Below are 25,756 nucleotides of genomic sequence, written 5' to 3'. Positions count from 1 at the left end.
CCTTATTTTTTTTCTAGCTGCTTAGTACAGCTGAATAGTTTTTTCACTTTCTGTGAGAAAGTTGCCAAAAGATCACATTGACAAAAAGATTTTTTTCCAGTAAAAGAAATGTTATGAAATAATTTACATGCATTCCCCACCTTTTAAAAGTGTTTATCTTTAACTCCCCAGGCATTGCTCATCATTCTTAAGACCAGCAAATGCAAAGACTGCTGAATCACAATCTGTTACCATCAGAAAGTTTATATATTCAGCTATATTCTGAATGTTGCTAAATGGTAACTACAACAAACCCTACCTGAACTCTGTTAAGAATTTTAAAATTACGAATTGTAACCCAGGTAATTTGTTACTCATAACTGACGCACAGAATAAAACAATTTCCAGTAACTGCTTAATGCGCTACTGGAAGGCACCCAGACACTATGCTGGTGACCACAAAATAGAAGTATTTCTTTTAAGAAGCATTTCCATATTTACATACCTGTTTTGGTTTATATTTACCCTGGGCCCCATTTTTAACAGAACACGCACACGTAAATCTCTCAGGTTGCCCTCAAACCCTTGAATAGACGAACAATGGTAATACGGATTGTTCAAATGAAAGCTTTATTCGGTATTTTCATATAAACTCCAAGAGCCTGCAATATTTGTAATTGCAACTGAGAAGCTGTTAAAGAGAAACCAGCTGTTTAACTTTGCAGATAATACTTACAAACTAAAACAAGCGCTTTTCAATCACCCCACTGTTTGTCACTGTATCTTCAGTTAAGCAAGCCATTAAAATCCACTGTCTTCAGCCCGTGGTCTGTATAATGCTGTCTGCTGGTTTTTAACGTAGGCTATTTCTGCTTTTACAAGTAAAATCAAACCCGCATTTGCTGACATTCTCTGGGAATCCCCTTGGGCAAATTCAGCCTTTTGCAGCTTATTATTTGCAACACTTTTTGCTTTGTACAGAAACTTTTATTCAAGCTATATCCTGAAACATTTCACAAAGCTAGATTTGTTAATCACACAAACTGTTAACACGATTTCTAAGTTAAATAATTTAGCAGGTAGAAGGTAAGAGGACTTCAGAGGTAGACAGAAGAGAGACTGAAGAGAGATGGCTCGCAAAACAGAACCGAAGGGTTGCCGCAGCAGATAGCAGAAGGTATACAGACAGCTCTCGTACCAACAAGCCAAAGGATTTAAGGGCTGCAAACCCCGTAGGAGGAATGGAATTAAATCTGTCTCAGGAAAACGAATCATCAAGAAAACCAAAAGAGCACACGCAGCCAGTCTTGAAATAGCTTGCGTGTTGCTTCAAAATAGGAAAGGTTGTACTTCTTCAGGGCATGACGCAAACAGGCAGCAGAAGTGCTCGCCATAAGCTGGGATCCGGAGACACGGTGGCCTACGTAAGGCAACGTGAAGCTTTCCGGAGATCTCAGTAGAGCAGGGGGTAAGGTGAGGGTGGACCCTAGAAACGCGGCACAGCGGTGATATGTAGATTTGCATATCTAAGAATGCTGGAGGAAGACATCAATAATAAGAAAAGTACTAAAAAGGGGAGGCGCAACTCAAGGAAACCAAGAAACCAAGCAGCATGAGATGTTTTTCTCTCCCTTTCTGAGATGCCAAAATATGCACTGAAATAACATCTATTTTTTTGGGGGTGGTGGTGGTGGTGTGTTTTTATACGTGCACAGGTGAGTGAGTTTATCTGAGATCCATGTCATGACCAGCCCTCCCACCTTCTAAATCTCAATATTGAGATTGGATGATGCTGCAGCACAGATTTTGCCTACAAGGGTCACACAAAAACCAAACTTGACCCTATTGGAAAAGTCTGGATTTCAGTCTACAAATTCCCAGGTGAAGGGTTAAATTTGGCTTAGCCTAAATAGGAACAAGGATTACTCTATAACTTGGGTCAAATTGAGCAGGTCTCTGCACAGGTCCTGGCATAACAAATACCCAACAAAATAATTTTCTTTTGTAGTATATGCAATCTGTTTGCTTCTAAAACCATCACCAACTTCAGGCAGGCCCTACTGTAAAAACACGCACACCAAAGATAAGCGTCCCGTCCTGCGAAGCTCTTTCTAAACAGACAAGGCAGGTGAAAGATGAGGTAAGGAAACAAAAATACAGGGCAGTGAATTGACTTGCTCAAAATCACACAAAAGAAATCATCAGAAATTGCCATGACTCCCCCTTTCTCTCCAACTCTCCTTTTCATATTGCTAATAATGTCTATGGCAGCCTATAAAACCAAGGATGTAGTCCTCACTCAAGGAGCCTGAAATAAAAGCAGATAAAAACATGCTGCATGATAGAAAATGGGTTAGTCAGGAAACAAAACACTCTTCTTCTGAAAACACTGTTCTTCTGAAACAGTAAAAGGAACATTCCTTTGTCAAAAGCCAGTGCAGCCCAAGGAAGGATTAGCAGATAAGGAGCATAACTGTGGTAATACCTAGAGGATTCCTACGGCAGATTCCAAAGGCAGAAGATTTTGCAGGAGATAGCACAGAAGGGAGAGAGATCTGTGCAGAACAGATGTCCTGGAAAAGCAGCATCTGCCTTAAATCTCACACAGGACTATTTTTGTGTAGAAGAGAAAATATTTTGTTTAGATACACAATAAGGAAATCAAATGACAGCATGGTGCAAAATCAAATGGTGGCTTTGGGTATATCAAATCTGATTCAACTGGCCCTTACTAGAATTTACACTTAAGGACAAAGAATAAACTGGTCTCTCCTCAAACTGACTTTCAGAGGTAGCGGGGAGCGAAGCACTGTTTCTTTGTGAAATGCAGGCTTTAGAAGCCGCACCAGCAAAAGCAAGTGTATGGTGTTTAAATCAACTTCACTAGCAGCGAACAAGAAAAACATTTAATCCTTTTTCCTAATGTAAATACTTGTTTTGGTTTGTCTGTTACACAGTACTTGGCAAAGATCTTTGGTTCATATTACAACTAAGAGCAGCTCCTCAAGGAAACAAGCTTTGAACACTTTTATTTTCAGATGTTCTTAAAGATCTGCTTGAGCAGTGTAGTTACAGGTATCTTAAATCACTGCCTGTGACCACTTCAATGTGACAAAACATTTTTATGGAAAGATGCGCTCACTAAAAGAGGAAAGATGTTCTCCTCGGAGGATATTAAAAGTAGAGCCTACAAAAAAACCTATACTACTCTATAAAACTGTACCAATAAATAATAAAATCATGTCACAGAGATCATAAAGAAATGAATATACTTTAGGCTTGGAGTAACAGAAGCAGGTTGAGTACAGCAGTACAAAACAAATTTGTAAGGAAAAAAAATTGTGCTCGAGAGGAACACACGATCAGCTGTTAACACAGCAGCTGGCAATGGCAAAGGAGCAGGAAGAGCTAGTTGTCGTGGCAAATCACAGGGCACCCACAGCAGACAGCATGATGCAGTCATGTGAAAGGCAAATGTGGTTTAGGGATGTATCAAAAGTTATTTCCAACACGCTAAGGAGGTGTTAGTGACATGACGTGTGGCCTTCATCTTCCTTAAACATAGAGCCTAAGCAAACTCAGGCTGGACCGGATGAAGAGAAGTGCTGGTGGAACACTGAAGATCCTGTCACGCAAGGATGTTTTATGTGACTCAGAAAAGACGCGATGGATTCAAGAGGAAGAAAAGCTACTTAGCTGAAGGGCAATACTTGTGTTAGTTGGGAGGAAATGCGTGTAAACTGGTCTCAAACACACGGAGGCTTCAAGTCAGAGCAGGCTCCTAGCTGCTGGAGTAACGTCAAAATAAGAGTAAGAACAAAAGCTGAAAAACCTGCTTTTTAAGAAACCTGACAACCTCTCCTTGGTAGAAAGGACATTTCTGTTCTAGCCTTGCATGTGAGGTCTTTCACGTGGAGTACATGTTGTACATTCCTGCATCTATGACTGTGAGAGCATCCAGCACGCATCCTGCATCTCTAAAGGACAATCTAGGGCTAGAGATTACAGGAAACTTTCACATTTCTCAAAACAAACATCAGAAGAAATACAACAACCCTGATGAAGCCAAAGAAACACATAAGGTTAAATACAATACTTAAGTCTCTTCTACACACAGAGAAAATGTCGCAGAACAGAAAAAAGGACTTCAGCTTCCTTTGTAATATATGATAAACCAAATTTCCTGTCTTGTACTCCCTTCTCTGCTGATCTGACAGATTAACAGTAATTTTCTCAATGAAGCTCAAGCTCAGCAGTTACCAAGTCTATTTTGCTGTAGCTAGACTCTGACAACTGTTTTAACTGCACCTTCTGTGTTTGACCAAGACTCTCCTGAACAAAACACTGTGAGCTTTAGAAATAGAGACATATTTTTAAATGGATTCATGATTTGAACCTTTATGGTCCACTGTCTGATACCTAGAGAAGCATAGCTGTATTCTTACACAGCCAATGAATCTTGATGATGCTAAATGCAGACCAATCCCACCAAGTGAAGAAATCCAATCTGCAATCCTTAAGAAAACATCCAAGCCATCCTGGACAGTACAGCCATCAGCTCTACTTATGCATCTTTTGTTTTCCTCTCCTATGGTACTGAGAGTGATGAAGCTTCAATACACTTAGCCCCTCTCAGCTTAGCGAACACTGCAACTATTCAACACACTCCTTTCATCAACAGACAAAACCTATCAGCCTCAAAAAGGGTGCTGTATGCTGCAGCAGGGTCAGCTCTTTGGAGTATTTTTTCATTATAGTATCTGGCAATTGTTTTTTTACAGGGAAAGAGACAAAAAGAAAACAAGACCAAAGGAAGAAAACTTGATGTGTGAAAATAAAGAAAAATTCAAGTATTGACAATAATAAAGCAAAATACAACAGGAAGACACCACAGAAATATCTACTCCAACAGGGGTGGCCCTGGTGCTATTATTAAAAGTTAAGATTCAACAGGTTTAAATCTTCTGCAGAGGTTTAATACATTTATCATTCATGTATACAGATCATCTCTTTCAGAATGTTATTTGAAATGAGTGGCACTGATATGACTAACTCCTCTAAAAACAGCTTTCAAATGATCTATTTGAAATGCTGGCACTCTCACCACCTACTCTTTTGCAAGCGATTAGCCAAGGGTTAGTAAGCACAATATTTTTACTCATTAGTTGGGAAACTACTCCACATAAATGATCTCGGGGGATGATTTTACTCTCTAGTACACGCTATTGATCCAGTTCCTCTGTAAAAATAAAAGGTCTGCATAATTTCTGCTAGATTAAGGATTACTACATTCTCCCATACTTAGAAAAGGAGTAAAAAACCTTACACAATATATTTAAAACAGCATACACAGAGCAAATTAAACTTGGATGGCATGGTTAAAATAAAAAATAAATGTATTTACAATATTGCATAAGTAATGTAACACAAACTTCCATTGCAAAATCAATCACATCAAAATAAAATAAAAAAATATTACAACTCACATATGTTTTAATACCTATAAATCCTTAATTTCTATCCAACATTTTCTTTATAAAAGCCTGTTTAAAATATTAAACTTTTAATTCACTCTAGCTTAAACAGAATCTAAAATGATTTGTTAAGTATTACTGATCACTTAGTCTTTGTCTTAAGTTTCTAGATTTGCCATTTTCAAATTTCCTCTTTTTAAATGTTGGCACCCCTTCTGTCAGGTCTCCAAGGGAGGTGACTGTCTTCTCTTTAAATATCACTGTCGCATCTTCTGGAACCTCTAGCACTGGAGGTGGTAGATTGTCACTCTCTGTACTAGGAAGCTCCAGGTCCACTTTTTCACTGGGAGAAGAGAGGAGAACATAAAAGGCTTAATCTACATGGAGAAAACAACATGGTTTACTGCAAACAGTAACATCCATATTTAATTGTCAAAGCAGCTTTGAGCTCGAAGCAGTCTTCTAGCCAAGATCATCATCACCATGACAGGGATCAAGAAAAAAAAACATGTTCGTTGTTTCTTCTGTGTGGGCTGGTATGAAAAGTGAAAAACTAAGACCTCATTCTCTACAGAGCTTATACAATGGCCCAAGCACTCATCACGTAAATAGTTCTGTAAAAGACAACATGTATAAATCTAAGAATGTTGAAAGACAGTAGTCACCGAGTAATTAGTAAAGGTTCACTGCCGAAATACTATTAAGTAGTTTTCTGCAGGTGTCTATCCTTGAGGGTTTGCCTGACAGAACAGAGAACAGACTTACAAAATGAGCCAATGACCCCAAGTTGGGAGAAGCAGCTCTGGAGGACAGGATCACAGCTAATACTGATCTGAACAAATCAAAGACATCGTCTAAAAATGACCAATTGGTTTTAGAAGGCCAACAGCAAAACACTGTATTCTATAAGAATAACCTGTGGCACAAACATACAATGGAAAACAACTGAACAGTTTGCAGAAAATGATCTAATCGCTAGTCCATCAGCGTAACACTACTGCAAAGAGATACACACTGTATTCCTGGCCAATCCATACAAGAAATCTTTCAGTACGACTGTCAGTTTGATGTCAGCTCGTGTACTATACCTAGTTTCAGGTCCTGTGCTTCAAGGAAGACATGGATCGGCTCAAGCACCCAGAAAAGAGCCATGAGAATGACTCCAAGTCAAGAAAATTCAACTGTTGCATTTACTAAAATGTAAACTTCCTGGAAGTGGTTGGCACTGTGCCTAGTCTCAGTTTAAAGTAAATAATGAACAACTGCATTTGTCTCATTTACAAACTGCATTTGTCTCATTTACATGTGTGTACATATATCAAGCCTATGTGTTAATGTACAGACTGATATATATAGTTCAGTAGCTGAATGCACTTTTTATTGGACAGTGCTTTCCAAAATCCTGAAAGAATTTATCAGCTCTGGAGCCAAGGAGCGGTTAGCTGTTCCAATAAGGGAGGTGTTATGTGAACTGATCAAGTGACATTATCATCTCCAAGGAAGTGGATCAGTGCTTAATTTAGTTCAAACAGTGTCAAAACTGTATCTGCTGAATAATTTAGAACTAAAATGCTGGAGAATGGGGCGAGTATGAGGGAAAAGACTGATTTCATTCTTCCAAACCTGTATTTCCAGACTCCTGCAGGGCTCTGTAGCAAGTAACTGGCCATAAAAGACAGCACGCTTCAGAAGAAAATGAGCCATCTCAGCCATTATGCAGTAAAACAAAACAAAACAAACCCCTCCTGATCAGATGCATGTCATGAAAACATCTGCAGTACACCAGCTGGACATGGGAGAGAGAGACAGCTTCCAGATTTAAAACTGGTATAACTAGATTACACGTTTTGTCTTTCATCTCCTTATTTAAATCATTACAGAAAGCGTCTCCCACCACATTGTAAGAGCCTCCAGGACTTACCCATAGCGACAGCAGAAAAGGTTGTAGTGGATTTTGGTTTGGTTTGGTTTTGCTTAACTTTGTTTTGAAATGAGGGAGATTAGGGAACAAGAAAAACAGTTCGACCAGATGTCTTTTACTGCAACACTGGGTGAAAGTAAGACAAAAAATTTGACGTGTCTTCTAGGCTGTGTCCTTCAAGTGAACAGTTAAGAGTCAGTACAGCACCACAAAATGAGAAACAATTCACTGCTTGTGGAAGTAACTCAGCCAAACATACCGGGCTTAGGTAGAAATTGCTTGGAGTCTAAAAAAGCATACTCATTATGTCAGCAACTACTGATCCCACAGGGAAGGAATTCAAAGCAATGCTAACACAGTACGATCTAGGTCAGGTGGCTGCTGGCCCTAGAAGTTCAAGATAGATCTTGAACTCCAGGCAGAGTTAGCCCAACTAATTACTCGTCAGAAAGAAACAGAATTTATCCTGGAAGCTAGAGGCCCTGAGAAAGCTGCCTATGCTGTTCCAAGGCTGGAAACAGTTGAAATAACAGTCACAAGAGCTCCTGGGGCAGCTGAACCAGATTGTTGAAGGAGACATAAGCTTAGAGTAACTATGTTTAAATAGTTGATACTCTGAGATAGCCTCTGAGAAAAATGATGGATGACAATGATCCTTCAAATCACCTTAATTTACTTTGTACTCATGGTGAACTTCTATACTAAAGCCAAAACACCACCACTATCTAACATGGAGAGCTATTACTTAAAATACTCACTGGGGAAGGAATTTAATTTGGACTACGTTTCCAATCACTGCTGTGCTAATTCTGCCAGAATTCAGAAGAAAAAGCTTCAGCTCTGAAAACAAGTATTCTGGAAACAAATATTATGAAAATAACTACAGTAAAAAGATCCTCACCATGGTTCTTCTTCTTCTTCTTCTTCTTCTTCCTTAATTGCTTTCCATTTTCCATAAGGGTTGGTCTTGTTAGGTGCATCACTGGAGGATTCTTGGGAAGCTGAGGTACTCTCCTCTTTATCAACAGTTTCTTCGGGCTTAACTTCTCGCCATTTCCCATAAGGACTTAACTTTTTAGCTTTGGCAGATTTTTTCCCTTCCTCTGATTCTTCACCATTATCTCCTTTCCTCTAAAGAGGAAAAAACCCACCTTAAGCAAAAATGCCTAAATAAAAACACAATGTAGCTTTATTTTACATGTTTTATTTACTATTGTCTACTATTCCTACTTTTCAACCAAGAGTAACTTGAAACAATAAACTCAAACTGTAATGAAATCTTTACATTTCTCTCCTTGAGCTTTCATCACATACAGAGTTGAAAAAAAATCTTAAATGTTACAAAAAGTTGAAGTAGGAAAATGCCATCTATCAAGGCTGAAGTTGGCAAGGAGTAGCCAGTACAAACTTACTTAAAAACAAAGCTTAGCATGTTAAAAAAAAAAAAGGCAAAAATTCTCATACAGCTTTGTGTGCGTGCAGATACACACACTTTACAGCTAATACCTACTAGTAGTTTATAATGATGCAGAGTGATACAAGAATATATATTTTACAATTAACACCTGTCTATGAACACATTTTGTATTTAAACTGTCTCTGCCTGTTCTGAACTACCAGTTTCAGAAAAAACATCTGAGCAAACCAGAGCCATAATCACACCCTTTATCTTAAGTTTTAAACCTGAAGACAAAAATACGTAATTGATACAGGTTTTGTACTATGCGTTGCCAATGTTCTTCTCAATTAATAAGGAAACTACAATCATGTCACTTTTCAGTCAAAAGGCATTGCTTGAAGGTCTCTTGGCAGTCCCATTTACCAATGAAGGTTAGAAACTCACACTGAAACCCAAATCATTTTGTGGATTATTTCAGAGAAATGACAGTGACCTTTCTCAGAGAACATCACATTTCTTGCAGAATTCAATCTACTTCTGGTGGGCTGAAGGAAAGATCATGCTTTCTTTCTGGAACAGTGCCACAAATGGGTCAAATAATTGAATAAAGATTAATTTTGCTATTCAAGTGCAAACTTCTACTTTCAGTCATACGGTTTAACCTCGTTACAATGAGTACAGCCTATCACAAGAGATAAAGATAAATAATCCTATGCTAGAAAATTAATAGTATATGTAAAATAAACCTAGAGAGAGAACTTACCTTGGACTTTGTTTCTGAACCCTGGGCTTCTTTTTCACTATCTTCTGAGTCTGATTCAGATGCTTTGGAATCTGTTTCTGAAAGCTCTTCAGAATGCTTGTCACGTTGACTCTTCTCATTTGACGATGACACAAAACCATCCGGTTTCTCCCATGTGGATACTGTCCAAAATATTTGAATAACCACATTATTTATGTTTCTAATTCTGATCTGTTATTGCTTTGACAACATTACCTTTCAGAAGCAGTGCTGCCTTATGCAAAAATACAGCAAATAATTTAGCACAAGGCTTTTGCCTTTGTTCGGTATGTTTGTTTTAATAAACATAATCAGAAAGGTAACATTTCACTTCTCAGCAGAGATGCTGTCATGACAGCTGAGTTCACTGTTGATAAAGCTTGTTGTAATTAGCACTTAAGAAAAATATCACGCACAGCGAACTGCGGTCCACAAGACTGTGGTCCCTCTCATCCTAACACAGGACAGACAAATTGCCCTCTCCAGAGGTGCCTATTTGATTTGAGTTGTCCATTCATTACAATGACAGGATAAGGTAAAGAACAGTAACTGCGAGCCTCAGCTTTCCGGGCAGATAAACTCCTTCCTTGTGCTACTTGGCTCATTAACATTAGGCCTCTAATTAAAGAGCTGTCAAGTAAACAAGGAAATACAAATATTATTCTGAAAAGACATGAAAGTGCCTACAGGATATGGCCTCATTTTCAATGACAAGGTAGTATTCCAGAAAATATATAGAGAGGAAATACTTAAATAAAGGTTGACTCAATGGTCTTAAAACTGCTTTTAGTAACAATAAGGCAAAAGTACACCAACTTTCAATCTATAATTTTATTTAACTTTTAAATGTAATAAAACTACTATTTTTCCAATTATTTTATCTATTTCCAAAGAAATCCCTAACTGAAAACAACATTTAACAGCTATGCTGCTAGATGTATCTTGAAGAAGTAAGGGTGTAAGAAACTGGCAATGAGTGGCTCTGAACGAACAACACAGTCTCTTAACGGTACTGCTGTCATGTAGCTTTAGCCCAGTAACTGAGAAAGTTCACTTTCCTAGGTATCACATACAGCCAGTGGAGTGAGGTGCAGGCTCCCAAAGTGTGAGTCGTAGCAGGAGCTAAGCCTAGAGATACCAGCCTCCTAAGTTACATGCTTCAGATGAGACACTACCATCAGTCCCCTTGGTTAACAATTTGTCTTGTCTTCAGAGGATGGGATTAGCGTTAACAAGTAATTTTCAAGCATTTCCACGATACTTGCAGCTATATAAAAGTAAAGGATTGCTTTTAAAATCTCACAAGCCAAAATTTTACCAAATACGCCGATTACAAAGACATTCTTCATGAGTGTCTTATGTCCATGAAGAACTTTAAAAAACAATACAACCAAAGGCATAAAATGTATCTGAACTTAGAAGGCAATGTTTAAAAATAACCAGTATCTCATTTCCCTTTCAAAAGAAAAAAATTGCAAATCATTTGGGCAGGGGAGTGGCATGCTGAAAAACTGAAAGGTTTTTTTTTTGTTTGTTTGTTTTTGGTTTTTTTTTCCTATTCTTGGCATCATCAGAACACCGCTTCATACACAACAGCAGAAGGAAAACTCATAGCCAGCATAAAATCACTTACTCTCCAGGGAGGCCATTGACCTTAAAATGACTCAAACAGATTTAGAAACAGATGCCTGTTCTGGGGGAGTTACCACAAAGTTCCCCATGTAGGGAAAAAAACAACGAAAAGTAGGAGGTAAGATTCTGGACTCTCTTATCAATGCTATGTCAGCAAGAGGAAAAGTTTAGGAGATTCTTATTCAGACCTACATACCTGTCAAAACAAAATCCTGCCCCTTTCTGGTTTCCAAACTATAATTTCAATATATATGTATAGAAGAAGAACTTAGAGTTATAAGTTGAATGTCTAAAAAAAACATACGAAGCACAAATGCATACCCAATGACAATACAGCTATAAAGCCAGCATTGACTTAAGCAGCAAGTACATTTCAATAAGGTAACAGCTTAAAAAATACAAAACTTAGTAATGGCCTTAAAATGCAGCTATTTGCAAAATAAAATGCTGCTCTGAAAATCCTCTCTTCTGAAACAGAGCTTAACTGGAAAACAAGCTCTCCTTACCTCCTGTTTGTGTGTTATAGTAATAGGTATGACCATCTTCAGTGACACCTTCTACCCACTCTGCTGCCTGAGAAAAAGATACAGGAGCTAATTAAAAAAGAGAGTTTTAAGGATCAGCCAAAGCACCACTTATAAGAGTATTCAACCCTTGAGTATTTTTTGTTCATGTAATTTTACTGTTTTAAAGCTTGAACCCCTGAAGTTGTTAGAAAGTATTCCCTCTGACTCAACTGAGATTGAACTGCTTACCTTTAAAGTACTGCAAAGTCACACGGACAATTTTTTCAAACAGTGGATAATTCGTATGAGGCAGTATAGTAAAGGTTGCCATACAGTTCAAATTATCATAAAAGCCATAAAGGCCATTATTTTACATGTTTTTTATTTTCCAGTGTTTTTATTTTCACACCTGAACTTGACATTTCCTGGTTTTGTCATTGTCTTAAGTAGACACCAAGAAAAAATGTCTCTGGAAGACTCAGGGTTCTGTGAGGGCTATAGAAAATAGTACCAACAAACACTATCACAAATTAAACATAAGCAAACCAACCCAAAACTTCTAAAATTTATTCCATAATAGATCTTCACCAAAAATACTGAAGAAGCAAACTTTGCAGGAATGCATGCCATGAATTTACTTATCTAGAAAAGCACCGATTTCAACAAAGCACTGTTTTTCCCTACTGATTTATAAATACATATGAAATGTGGCAAAAGTTGTTGGTATGTCTTTGTGGATGTGTAATTAAATAAATATGTTTTGCAGAATCAGCCACAGCTAGATAATCAGTCATTACGCATGACTTAACATCTTTCTTAAGAATCTTATTTTTATCAACACTTACATATACACTACTTCACTGCACCTTAAGTACTAATACTGCCCATTCCCCTATACTGGACAGAACTTCTATGCAGCTTCACCATACATGACTTTTGCATTAATAAATGTCTCTGTGTATTCATATACACACACACCCCCAGATAGGCTTCTGCACACACATACCTATGCATTCGCTTAATACGCTATTAAAACTTTGGGTTTTTTTTAAAACACAAGAAAATCAGGAGTTAAAGTCCTCACACCTGCTCTGTAGAAAGCTGTATATGAAAAGGAAAAATTCTATCAGTAGGGTTCATGCCAGGCAAAAAGCAAGAAAGCCTTCAGTGAGCAAGTTTCCTCAAGGTCTTGCTCTCCAAAGTATCAGTGTGCTAGTTTCAACAAAAGAAGCAAAAGGCAAATTTATTTTAAGTAGAAAGAGAACAAAAGACTAGTTGTAAGTATAACCTACCCTTTTTGTTAGAGTTAGATCCTGAACATTTTAGACCTGGTTCTTAGAGGTTTTCAGCAGGTATTTGACATTAGGCACACTGAGTATCCTACTACATAAATGCTAACATGCATCATGCCAATCTAACTGAAGTTGTAGGTTGTCTTCAACATGCCTTTTCATTACTCTGTTCTCTCCACCTCTTAGGAAGCCTGAGCAGCAACCTAACGTGCTGTAAAACAAGGAGGGCCTGTGAATCTCACTTGCACTACATATTGCGAGCATGCCCTTTAATTTCTGGGCAGTGTGAGTCCTTGTTAGAGATCTGGAATGTTCCCAGTATCTTTAGCTCAGACTAAATAAGGGAGCAATCAAATGCTTGTTTTTAGCAATAGCGAAAATAACTCAAGACACCACAAAGTCACCAAGCAGGGTGAGGGAGGAATGGCAAAATACAGCCATGTGGCATTAGAGAGATACCCGAGGCTGAAGGTGCATGTTTATGATATAGCTGAGATAAGCTAACTTCAAATTGTTGCCAAGAAGGGAGCTCCTTCTCTTCTCCATCTGCTCTCCCCGCACTGGCATTTCTCTGATTACCCAGAGAGCTGATGCAAGGACATAAGCCTACAAAGCACTAACCTAAACTCTGATGTCTTCGCTCCCTGAACTAGTTCACTGTCAGGGCAAATATGCACCAAGGACCATACAAGATTAGTCGCAGGACCACCTCTTTCAGTAGAAGGCTACAGTAAGACTTGCTTATAAATATTGCAAAGCTACGCTTTGACTGAAAAGATGAAGTTGAAGTACTGGATAACAAGTTGTGCAAAACCGCAATCAGGCAGAGTAGGATGGGCAGCTCTGACATGAAGCGTGCAGTCTCTTGGGAATGAACACTGGATGGAAAAAGCCTGCATTTTTGAGATAAAACACTGTCTTAACAAGAGATGGAATACAGACAAAACTTCATGTATCTTTTGTGAATTGATTCAATTGCCTAAAAATATACACAATTATAACCATTTTCTCCTCTGACTGTAAGTAACCCAGTAGCAAGCATAGGCTGCCTTCTCAGATGCAACAATATAGAGCTACAGAATGTCAGCACTCTGAAAAAGCCAGGCTTTTTTGATTGCTAACATAAAATCCAACATTTGCAAACAATACCGACTTTAAATCATACTGTACCTATGACACCTATCTTGAAAATGGGGAAACATAACATTACTTCACAGGAGTGTTGTAAAAATCCTATTTTTAATGTTGTGAAGCACAAAATTCCTGGAGTGGTAAGTATCGGGGGAAAGCCTATTAATAATAAGAAGAAATCTTTCTGTCGTTGGACTATTCCGCAAGTTTTCTGGTGCCTTAAATAAGGAAAATAAAGTAATATTCTAAAAGGTTCCATGACCTTAAGAAATCCATGAAAAAGACAAATTATCACACAACCATATCCTAAAGGAAACACAAAAAATAGGCACTCTTAATTTTTTACTGACAATGCAGTCTCAATGTTTCCTAAGATAAAGGAGTCTTAACTATTTCTGATGAGTTTTATTTTTTTAATTGCCTTTCATTCACAAAGGGTTGAAGAGAATTATTCAGAATTTCCCAAAAGCTTTCAATTTTATAGGCTGAAGCATCAAAAAAGCTATTGTGTAAAAACACAACCACCAAACACAACCACCACCATCACTTCTCTTCCCTTGATAAGCCAATTAGCCAAAAAAATTTTGTACAGGAAAATTTCACTTTTCATCAAGTATATCTTAAAACATTCTATATATTCAAACTATATTTTCCTAGGTTTACTAAGAGCAAACAATTTATCTTCTGCAATCAGAAGACTTGCAAATTGCTTAGCTTATTTCTGGTAAGTGTTCACAGGGACAAAGAAAAGTATGAATAATAGTATTTGATTACCGTTTGTGAGTTTTGAGAGTTGCCTTGGAATCCTTTAGGTTTCTCCCACTGTGATTCTTGAAAAACAAAAACATATTTCACCCATCATTCAATCCTGTTTATGTTTAATAATATTTAGAAAAAACAGATCTAAAGGGTATGACACTGATGTGCGCACACATATGAACAAGTAATATACATACACCTCATTGGAATATAAATCATCCTTGCTCAAACTGTGGTCTGAACAATAAACTGAAGTATCATAATTACAGTTGGCTTTACTGGGATGAACCACCTTCCAGACTCTATTAAACTATTGCTGATACACAGATACTGGAATTTTGGTACAAAAAAAGGTGTTTGTTTTTTAAATTGTAGCATAGGCCAGAGGAAACTAAACACACGAGATTTTTACCTTTTGGAAGTTATCTTGTATGAGTAAAGAGTATGGTAAATACTAATGTCAATCCTTAAATTTATAAGAAACAGTTTGTAACAGTCTCATTAATCATATAAGAGGGTTGCTTTTATGCTCTAAAGTAGATCATAACACATAGCTCCTCAACAGAAGTCAGTCAGTTAGATAAAGCCTTTAAATGTGGAAAGAAACAATCAGACAGCAATCCATAACCGCTCTCATTTACTTGGGCACAATCAATTTATTTCACATTCCTGATAAGAAAGCTTCTTTAGGAAGAACACAGCTGTCTTTTGTATACTTAACCTCTGAAAGGCTAAACATTTCCAGAAACTGGAATTACTGCATTCTCCCATTATTAACAAACAGCAAAACCAGTCTGAAGTTCTGGATGCCTAAGCATTGAATGTTAAATATCAAAACTCCACCTAATTGCTCACATTTTAATAATCAGCTTACCAGTGAGAGAGCAGAAGAGTAAAGAAATGCAGGTAGTCTTTTCTCATTTATACCCAAAAACTCTATCTGCATTTGCTCCTCACTAGTTTTTACCTCCTGTTCTTGTGTTGTAGTAATATGTATAGCCTTCGGGAGAAAATCCTTGCACCCACTCCTTCGTTTCAATTTTTGATGGCACTGAGGTGTCCTGAGGTGTCTTTTTTTTCTTTTCTTTCTTTTCCTTCTTTTCCTTCTTCTCCTTCTTTTCTTTCTTTCCTTTAGTTTCCACTGTGGTACTCTGTGTTTTACTCTGTGTTGAACTGGGACCTACATCATCTTAAAGAAAATAATACTCTCTTTTAAAAAAAGAGTAATAATCTGAGCTTAAATATTAGTCACTCTTAAGCAACAGCAAATAAGAAATTTTGTTCTTATGAGTATTTTCACTCATTAGTATTACACTCATAGCAGGCAAACTTACAAGATTATATTCAAAGAATCTTGCATTGTAGCAATACTATAGTGTGATAAGAAAGTGCAAATATCAAATGACAAGTAACATAAAGAGAAAAACAGTAAGAACCAATGAGCTCTAACTAGACAACAACAAAAATGAAACTAAGAAAGTTATGAAAAAGATAGCTTCTACAGGAGCTTGAAACTACAAACTTTTTTTAAAGGATAATATGTCTTCACACGGACAGAAGAAAGGTACTTGCTGAACTGCAAGCTGAGTAGGAGATTCTCATCTCCACTGTTTGACACCAGTGGGAACCCAACCTCTCCTACTCAACAGGAATTTTTGTCTCCAACTGGCAAAAGTGAAACATAAAATTAACTAAGGGAAGCGGCACTGCTGATTCAAAGCACCAACTACAGCCTACTTTTTGTTACCACATTGTTTAATTTTTCTGCTCCAAATTGGATTGTTCCATGGACCAGAGGACACCATAGCTGAAAACATTCTGTACTGCAACTTCTACTACTGGCAATTTGCAGGCACCCCCCTCTTTTTTGAAAAAAAAACCATAAGGAAACAGCCCTGGAGGCCTCCTCTCATGTTCCTAAAACCTAATTTAAGAAAAAACATTCCCATTCAATATTCTTTCAATTCTGTTTTTAATCCTTTGGCAGCCATATGAACTACCTGGCTTAATTCCAAGCCTTTTCAAATCCTCTTGATATGCTTTCATTGCAGCCTCCTCCATTGCTGCAAATTCTTTTGACATGTTTTCTTCTTCTTTCGCTTTTTCCAAGCTTTTCTTTTTAATCTAAAACACAACAAAACCCCCAAGAGAATAAATTAAACAAGTGTCATAATGAAACAGATATTTTTTAAAATAAGTATTTTTACAAATAAGATATTTGAGTTACCTCACTAATTCTTTTTGCCACATTTTCTTTATGATTCTTTCCTCTTTCATGAAACTCAATGCTCTTAAAAGCGAGAAAAACCAAGAAAAATAATATGTATTATACAATTTTAATGTAGTTAATTTAGTTAGTTAAAATTTAGTTAGACTAAACTTAGTTGAACAAGTACAAATGCAACCTGTTCTGAAAACACTTACAGCAAACAGCATAGCTATAAACTGGCTATAAGAATTCAGGAACACTGAGAAACACTCAACATAAAAATTATGAAAAATCAGTAACGCTCCAAAATGGTTTCATAAAATTTCATAGTCTGTATTTGTAAGATCTAAATGTTTTCAAATAATACTGTTCAGCGCACAGATCAGAGACAAGTAACAGGGAGTCTGGGCTCCCTCTCCATGCTATCCTCCCAAGTATCATATCTTGAATTTTTTTTTTTTTTTACCCTCTCAGTTTTCATACAAACTTTTAAAAACCATATGGCTTATTCAGAGTTCCAAATATTAGCTACTGTCCTTAATTAGATTATCCTACGCTCCACAAATATCCCATGAACTTAAAACTAGGCTGCAGGTCCACAAATCTGAGAGAGAGAGAGAGAGAGAGAGAGAGAGAGGAAAAGGCAAGGTGGGAGAGTTGGGTAACTAAGGACAACAGAGCAGTCTGCAAGCCAAAAAGCTGCCAGAAAGACTGAAGCCAGCAGGAACTGGAAGGAGTTCAGAAGCTCTACAGGTACAACAGCAGAAGTCCTCATGTGGTTCTCACAAAAAATATCTGAGCTCATTTAGGTGTTCAAACGTTAGGTGCCTGACCTAGTAACCCCAGAATTTCTTTGCGCAAACCGATGCGGAGAGGATGATTCATCTCATTTAAAGACAGAGTTTATACCTTACCCAAATCCTCCCCTTTAACATGTATTTCTCTTCACTGACTACAAGAAGAAACCTAAACCAATTAGCTCACACTTGTCATTCCGAACTGCAGGTATCTAACTGTAAGCCAGATGAAGCTCAGCTCCAGGAGTACCCCTGGCATCAAGTCAGGAATGCAAAACTCATTTCTAAGTGAGAAACCAATGGGTCTAGTAGTCTGCAAAAGGCATCTGCAAGTCAGAAACACCTTTCTGTAACCCAGTAACATTTCTGTGGGCTGTGTGAAATGAAAGAAACCTGCTTTAAATGCTTAGAGCGCTGGCGGTACCAGGCCTATCAGATATAAACAGCACGTATGCCAGGTTTTGCCTTCTACTTGCATATGAAGGCTAGGAACAGGCGCGGACAAAGTTTCAAGACAGATCGAATGTGAAGTTACAGAATCTGAAGAAAAAGCAGGTCGGATATTTCAGTTCTTATCTGTACTGCCAAGTAGAACAGCACACACCATCTTGTATGGTGTGTCTGGCTCTCACGTAATACATTTGAAATATCACAAGTATTACAAAGGCATTTTTAAACGACAAATTTCATGCATCAAGAGATTAGCATCAAAAGTGATGTTAAAAGTCTGTAATTCAAATTCCTAGTATTTCAGAATCATTGACGTAGTACGGTAGACCATCGTACAGGTCTGTTGTCTGCTATCCAGCACTTGCAGTAATCGCAGAATTTTTTTGGCTGAGATTTCCAGTAATCGGCCCTGGGGAGAGACAAAAAAAAAAGAAGATGTATAATCTGCAACAATAATTAAAGCCACAGGTTTTCATAAATATATAGCTTCAGAAACTAAATTTAGTCTTTGGGTGATCGAGAGCTAAGAGTTTGTGGTTTGTTTTTTTTTTTTAAACAAAGTATGGGGAGCAAGCAAGAATAGCTATATTGACTACTGCGTCCCATAAAGCACAGTTCAGTATTGGGATTGCGCACATCTGACTCCCAAAGACTGCAAAATTTTTACAATGCAGGTGATGCTGTAAGAGCCAGAAATACAGGACAAAGAAAGCCAGAGATAAACAAGCAGCTCTAGATACCCTAATTAAACACAGAACTGTCAGAAAAGTGCAACTTGCACTGTTTTTCATTAAAATGCACACAATCAATGTTTCTAGGTGTAAAACTTTAGATTTAACGTCAAAGTCTACTTTGGATACTGTACACAGTGAGCTTAGCAACACAAAGGTGCAGTTCTGGACAATGTGAGCTACTGCGGGGAATGCTAGAACAGATTCTGACTGGTGGGGTCACAGAAACAGCAGTAAATTGTTCAGAAGTTTCAGTGTAAAAATATGAGTATTTCTGAACAATGCAATTTAGGTAAGTTGCATATGTGTGAGGAAACTTGGGGAAAATTCTTCAGAGCTCAAAAGTTATTACATAAAAATATTTAACAATAAACCAAACAACCCCTCTGATGGCTGTTCCTGCATCAAAAAACACGTTCTAATGCTAGATGAGGCTTGTGCAGAAATAATTCCATTTCTCGTTAGCTTGCAGCAACAGATGCAATGCTTTGGCTCAACAGAACACATTCCAGCAACAGAGTTCGATGTTTTTAAGTTAAAATGAAAAAGAATGAAGTGCGAAAACAAAAACAATTCAAGATTACACTGAGAATGTTAAAAAAGATCTGTCCAAAAAATGAATCTTTGCCTTCTGTCTGAAGATCAATGTACAGAGTTCAAGGAAAATACTTCCTGACATTTTTATTCAACAAAACCAAAACTTCTTCCATGCACAATGATAGCACTCTCAAACCTTATGGTATATGCAAGCAGATCTTTCATGACAGAAACAGACCAGATCGACTAAACTCTTAAAATTTAAGCCGGTATCAAAATACACTCTCCTACCAGTGCTTACTGTAAAAATAAAACTTCTAGGAGGCTAGGATTATTTAAAAGTGTAAGTACGAAGGATATGCTCTGCAAAAATATATCAACCTATAAGCAATACTGCGTTAGCAACGTGCAGCTTTTCAAGCAATTTTCTGGAAAGCTAGAAAGAAGCAGCTGGGCTTCCCCTGACTTAAACAGCAATCCGCTCATCCCTAAATGGTGTACTGCAAAACCGGGTGATTACTTAGTCACACATTTAATTAAAAGGCTTTTGAGATTTATATATCAAAACATACTAGGGCCAAAGCCTGGGAAAGCGAACACTTCAGCTGGAAAACCAGCTGAGTGGGAGGGAGAAATTCAGAGCTCACAAATACCTCGAGGCCCTCTTTCCTATTTGAGCTGTAGCTCCTAAATTGTCTCTGAGTCCTTTGGCATCACCGAAGATGAACTTCCAGCTCAAAGCTGGGTTAACCTTCCTAAGGCAATGGACCAATTCTGACAGAAAACACATGAATTGTCAAAGAGCCTCACTGCATGTTTCGGAGGTGCAAGAACATCTGCGTATTTCCAAGTTTAACCAATGGCGCCGGCTCTTTCTCTTCAACAGAACCAAGTGTAAGTGCTAAAATTAAGACTCTACAGCTGCACCCACCAAAAGTCAAGACCTGAGAGTCTGACGAGCTGTATTTTCACAGCTATATTTTCCACAGGTTTCTTTCCTAAACGCTACTGGACATGCCATCTGTCGCAAACCACTGTAGCTACACAGTGAGCAATCGTGCTGGAGAACCTGAGGGCACACCTGGGACTTAAGTACAAATCCAGGTCTTGATGACAGAAGCTTTTTGTCTTCATTTCTTATTGGTTTTGATAAAGATTAGAGCTGGCTCTCTGTTGTTACATACAAAATGAATGTAAATGATACTCTGTGCAGAAGACCTGATATCCTGGGAAACTTAAATCCTGCATTTCATGATTGATGGAAGTTAATTGTGTAAATTATGGTCCCAATTCCGTGACTTACGAGCATGAGGAGTGTTACATGCTGAGTAACTCTTAAAGATTTTCTACTTGAGTTCATACCACTCAAAAAAAGAGCAAGCTCAGCTGAAATATCCACCGAATAGTATCTGCCATTGTAACGACGATAGAGCCTGCAAAGCACCAATGGCGCTGCAATGAGAGCAAACCGAAGAGGAGTGTTTGGAAAGGAGCAGCAACTGAAGCAAAACCCCGCTTCAGTGAGATGCTACAAGTGCTTCACAGGCTCCCGTCCCAAGCCTGAAAATTAATCCAGATTGATGACAATGTTTAAGTATGTGATTATTTTATTAATCTGCCAAATACAGGCTTGAGAGTAGATGCTGTTAAAGTGGTACAGAGGTCTTTTATACTTGAATAGTTGTGTAAAAATCACAGGAAACATAGTTATTTTAAAAGGTCATTGCAGTCAAAACAGTACAGCTTTTAAGACTCCTTATCTTCTGCCTGCACTTACATCAGTAAAGCTAAGGTTGATTCTTGTTTTCAGCTTTATAGCTGGGCCAACCACTTAAGGACCAGAAAGCTGACCAGCTAGCCATCACCACCACAGCTATCTTTCTCCCTTTCACTGAAACGAAGGGACAGTCCAGAGTGCATCAAGTCTGGCTTGTCCAGGTTTGCAGGGCTGAGGTTCAGCACCGTACACATTTACCGAGGTGCGGCTATCCAAATGGGAGCTTGGTGACACACGGACCCCGAGAGGTGTGAACGTTTTACTGCGAAGCTCTACCTCCTGGGAAGGGTTCTGACAAAGTCCACTCGGAGCCCGGTTTTCCAGAGCTGGCTGAGCAAGTCAGCTTGGCAACCTGCTACTGGGCACAGGGGGAACAGAGCGGCGGCGATACAGATGGGCGCTGGGCAACTTCTGGCCAAACTGCTGTGAACTTTCAGCCAGAGTTGGAAATTTGGTACTAACTTGCAAGAAATTCGTGTCTCCTAAAGAACAGTGATTTTCTTTCAACTTTTACTAGTCAAACCACTCAGGTGCAACGGTTCAGAGGGCTAAAGGGGAAGGAGAGAAAAAGAGGGAGTGAACATTAAACTGTTTTCTTGGAACTTCAATGAAATGACAAACTTTTTGCTGCAAGCAGCTGTAGAGTGCAAATAGCGTCAACGTTAAAACCGTTTTCAGATTTCTGAAATAATTTAAAACTTCAGAGGGAGCGAGAAGACAGGGAAAAACAAGTAGTACCTCTGCATTAACAGCGCCTGCCACATTCGCTATTTCAAAAGATATGAAAACGCTTTGTCCTGGTTTCGGCTGGGATAGAGTTAATTTTCTTCCTAGTAGCAGGCATAGTGCTGTGTTTTGGATTTAGTAGGAGAAGAATGTTGATAACACACTGATGTTTTAGTTGTTGCTGAGTACTGCTTATGCTAGTCAAGGACTTTTCAGCTTCCCATGCTCTGCCAGGCGCACAAGAAACTGGGAGGGGGCACAGCCAGAAGAGTTGATCCAAACTGACCAAAGGGCTATTCCATCCATATGATATCATGCTCAGTATAGAAACTGGGGGGGGTTGGCCAGGGAGCAGCGATCGCTGCTCGGGAACTGTCTGGGTATCGGTCAGCGGGTGGTGAGCAATTGCATTGTGCATCACTTGCTTTGCATATTGTTGTTATTATTATTATTATATTGTTATTATTATCATTACTATTTTACTTTATTTCAATTATTAAACTGTTCTTATCTCAACCCAGGAGTGTTTCTCACCCTCACTCCTCCGATTCTCTCCCCCATCCCATCGGGGTAGGGGGAGTGAGCGAGCAGCTGCGTGGTGCTTAGTTGCTGGCTGGGGCTAAACTCCAAAAGTCAGGTATTTTTACTCTGCATAATTCATTTCTTGAGTCATGAGAATCACGCAGCCTATGCTGCAATGACTGGGTTACGCACTCCTGCTGCACGTGAACCACGCGTTTGGGAGCACACGAAGGGGACAGGTTGTGGCGACAACGTTCAGAAAGCAACCTGCAGAGTAACTCCAGCAGTGCTGGGGTCCAGGGTCCCGAACCGTCAACCTGTGAGCTGCTTCTCCTAACAACTTACAGTATTATTAATGTTTTAACAGGTGGTGCAGTCAGCCTTCCTTATATAGGGAAGCTTAAGAAACCCTCATAAAGAAGCTATCTTCAGCTGACACAGCTTTGCCAAACTTTACTTTGAGACTGGGCTGGAGGGTTTGGTTCCTACCACACACTGGATGAAATTAAAAGGCTGGGGGGGAGGGAAGAAAAAAAAAGAAACCGCTGTTTCAGGTGGTTTTGAACTCAAGAAAAAAAAATGGCTGTGCAAACAAAATCTGGAAGCATTTGCTTTGAATAGCTCTGTTCTAAAACATCAGACTTGAAATTTGGCAGGGATGCAGCAGGGTTTGTATCAGGGATATATCTGTCCAAATTATAAGCCTTTAGCTTAAAAGACGTCACACACGTGCTCAGCAGTCATCTTTGGTTTTAGTGTCTACAACCTCTGAAGACTTTACACAAAGTTAGTATCTTCCAGCTTTCTGAAGGTTTGAGCACTGAACAGCTTGTGTACACGTCATCTTCTTAAATACAGGTGTGTGAAGTAAAAAATACACAGATTCAAGTTCTTGACTACACAAGGAAATGATGTCAGATTAGCTTTTGTGGCTGTTTTATAACAGCCACTCAACAGGACACTATTCAGAAATAGCAATAAATTCTGTTTGGGAATACTGTGTACTTCTAAAGAGATATAATACTTCTGTAATGGAAGGAAGTAGAAAGAACAAAAGAAAAAAAAATCACCTGTATTTCACAATAGACCCTCCACATGGGAAGCCATTCCAGAACAAGTAATTCTAATTCAAATATCCAGTACTGTAAGACCTAAGAATGCAACGCTAAAATTGGCAGGGAAGGAGGCCAAAAAGGCAAGGGTTTTCATGAACGGTGAAGTAGGTCCCAGTGCCATGGCCCTAATGACCCACGCTCCCAAAGAATTCACAGCAAATCCATTGATTCATAATGCACTAATCCTACTCTAAAAACTCTTCTTAGATATGTACCCTTAATTTTTATTTTGAAAAAAATGGTATTTAAAAATAAGGACTCAGGAAAAAAGCACCCCGACACACCTAGTACGTGGGGCTGTCCTTCTACCTAACCTTAGCTTGTTGATCTTCTAATATATCACAGAATATACATCTATATGAGGGCTCCAGCAGAGCAGTACTGGATGGGAGTTTCATCTACATGAAACAGGGCAGTTCTGTGAAGGGTTTTGTTCTTTTGGCCTTCAATTCGATTGTATTTTTGGCAATCCTTCTGTAAATTCTAATTTACAACCCGAGTGGCTGCTTCTCTTTATTACTATATTAGCCCCCTCTGAACAACACACAAATCATCATGTCCCGCAAGACAATCTGAGCAGACAGCAGAATCTGCACGAGCTGCTCAGTCTGACCTGTACTGGTGCTGAAGAACATTTGCATGGATCTGCTTTGCTAGATCTCTTTTCTAAATTGTAACTTACATAACTTGAAAGGGAACCACTACAAGTATTTTTAACAACATACAAGAATAAACAAGAGTATCAGGGCAGGCAGCATTCTGCATGTATGGAGCTTCAACAAACCTCATCTCCCCTAACTTCAGTTGTCTAAAAAGTTGAGATACCGAGTTGTCCAAGTTCTCCATGTCAATGGATGGAGACTGTTATCTCTGAAACACCGCTCTTTCCATCCTAAATAGGCATCTGAGAAGCAAATTGAGCTCCATAGGTGAGTGCTTCTTCCTTATACAAAGAAGCTAAAGCGAACTTGCCCAAGTCAGCCTTCAAAAGTGAAATATCTGAAGTCAGGGATATCTACTGAGAGCAGAGGTCTGCTGCTGTAGATGCAGAAGAAGGATACGGGCTATGTCAGGAAGCGTATGATAAGAATTAGAAGAGAGAGGAAAAAACCAGCAACATAAATTGGGTCAAGAAACTGTTCAGGTGTAATTTTAGCAATAACTAAAATTAAGAACACTGCTGTATGTATTATCAGTCTGCAAGACAGGCTCACGCAACCTAACCATCAAATACTTCCCCACAGAAGGATCTCTAAAGAAATTTTTCATCAGGTAAAGATTTTTTTTTTTTTGACAGGGAAGTTAGGATATCTTGAAAAGTAACAGAAACGAGCAAATGCCATTCATGTGATATTCTCACTTAATACAAGAGCGAAGCTTGGATTTTTACACACACACACACACACCCCCCCCGCAAATGCAGTCAGGTATTAACACAAATTTCCTAATTAAACACTTAAAAGAGGTCGCGATGGCCAGCACCACCACGGCACCAGAGGCCTTCTCCCACAGGCTTCCCGCAGGAGCAGAGGCGCCCAAGGAGGCGGCGGCCCGAGGGCCGGGGGGCACGGAGGGGCAGCCGCCCTCCCCCGCCGCGCTGCCGGAGGCGCAGTCCCCCGCAGGCGGGAGGCGAAGCTGCCCGGCGTGTCTGGGAGAGATAAGGGGCCCAGAACACAGCAGAAACAAACAACCGGGAGCGGGGGGAAGGACGGACGGGGGCAGAGGGACCGGAGCGAGAGGGAAACGACTCGGTCAGCGAGGCGGGGGTCGCCGGCCGCAGTCGGGGCACGGCCGCGGCCCGGCCGCCCAAGGCCTCCCCACGGCCCGCGGGCACCGGGGCCGGGCCCCGCCGCCGCCCCCCCAGCCCGCGCTGCCGGCCCTGCCCAACCCCAGCCCCCCAGGGCCGGGGGCTGCGCCCGGCGCTGCCCGCTCCCTCCCGGCCCCCGGCACTCACATCGCCGCCTCCCCGGCAGCGCCGCCGCGCCCCGCCGCGCCGGTCCCCTCCGCTGGCCGCCAGC

General features: G+C 39.4%; 1 protein-coding gene across 2 annotated transcripts; it reads right to left on the bottom strand.

Moving 5' to 3' along the window:
• Positions 1 to 590: 590 nt before the first annotated feature.
• Positions 591 to 25,723, bottom strand: WBP4 (WW domain binding protein 4). 2 transcript variants are annotated; one of them, XM_075724944.1, is made up of 10 exons: positions 25,693 to 25,723; positions 18,667 to 18,739; positions 17,102 to 17,164; positions 16,875 to 16,998; positions 15,842 to 16,063; positions 14,890 to 14,945; positions 11,693 to 11,759; positions 9,537 to 9,697; positions 8,276 to 8,505; positions 591 to 5,796 (listed from the first exon to the last, which is right to left on the bottom strand). In XM_075724944.1, coding segments are annotated over exons 1-10 (1,206 nt in total). In that variant the 5' UTR covers positions 25,695 to 25,723; the 3' UTR covers positions 591 to 5,588. The 2 variants fall into 2 exon arrangements, with proteins under 2 accessions (XP_075581059.1, XP_075581053.1); XM_075724938.1 differs by lacking the exon at positions 25,693 to 25,723 and adding an exon at positions 24,523 to 24,649.
• Positions 25,724 to 25,756: the final 33 nt, after the last annotated feature.

The sequence above is a fragment of the Pelecanus crispus genome, chromosome 1 (genome assembly GCF_030463565.1).
Source record: "Pelecanus crispus isolate bPelCri1 chromosome 1, bPelCri1.pri, whole genome shotgun sequence".
NCBI lineage: Eukaryota > Metazoa > Chordata > Aves > Pelecaniformes > Pelecanidae > Pelecanus > Pelecanus crispus.
The sequence above is the reverse complement of the archived record's forward strand: the minus strand, read 5'-3'. Positions and strand labels throughout refer to the sequence as shown.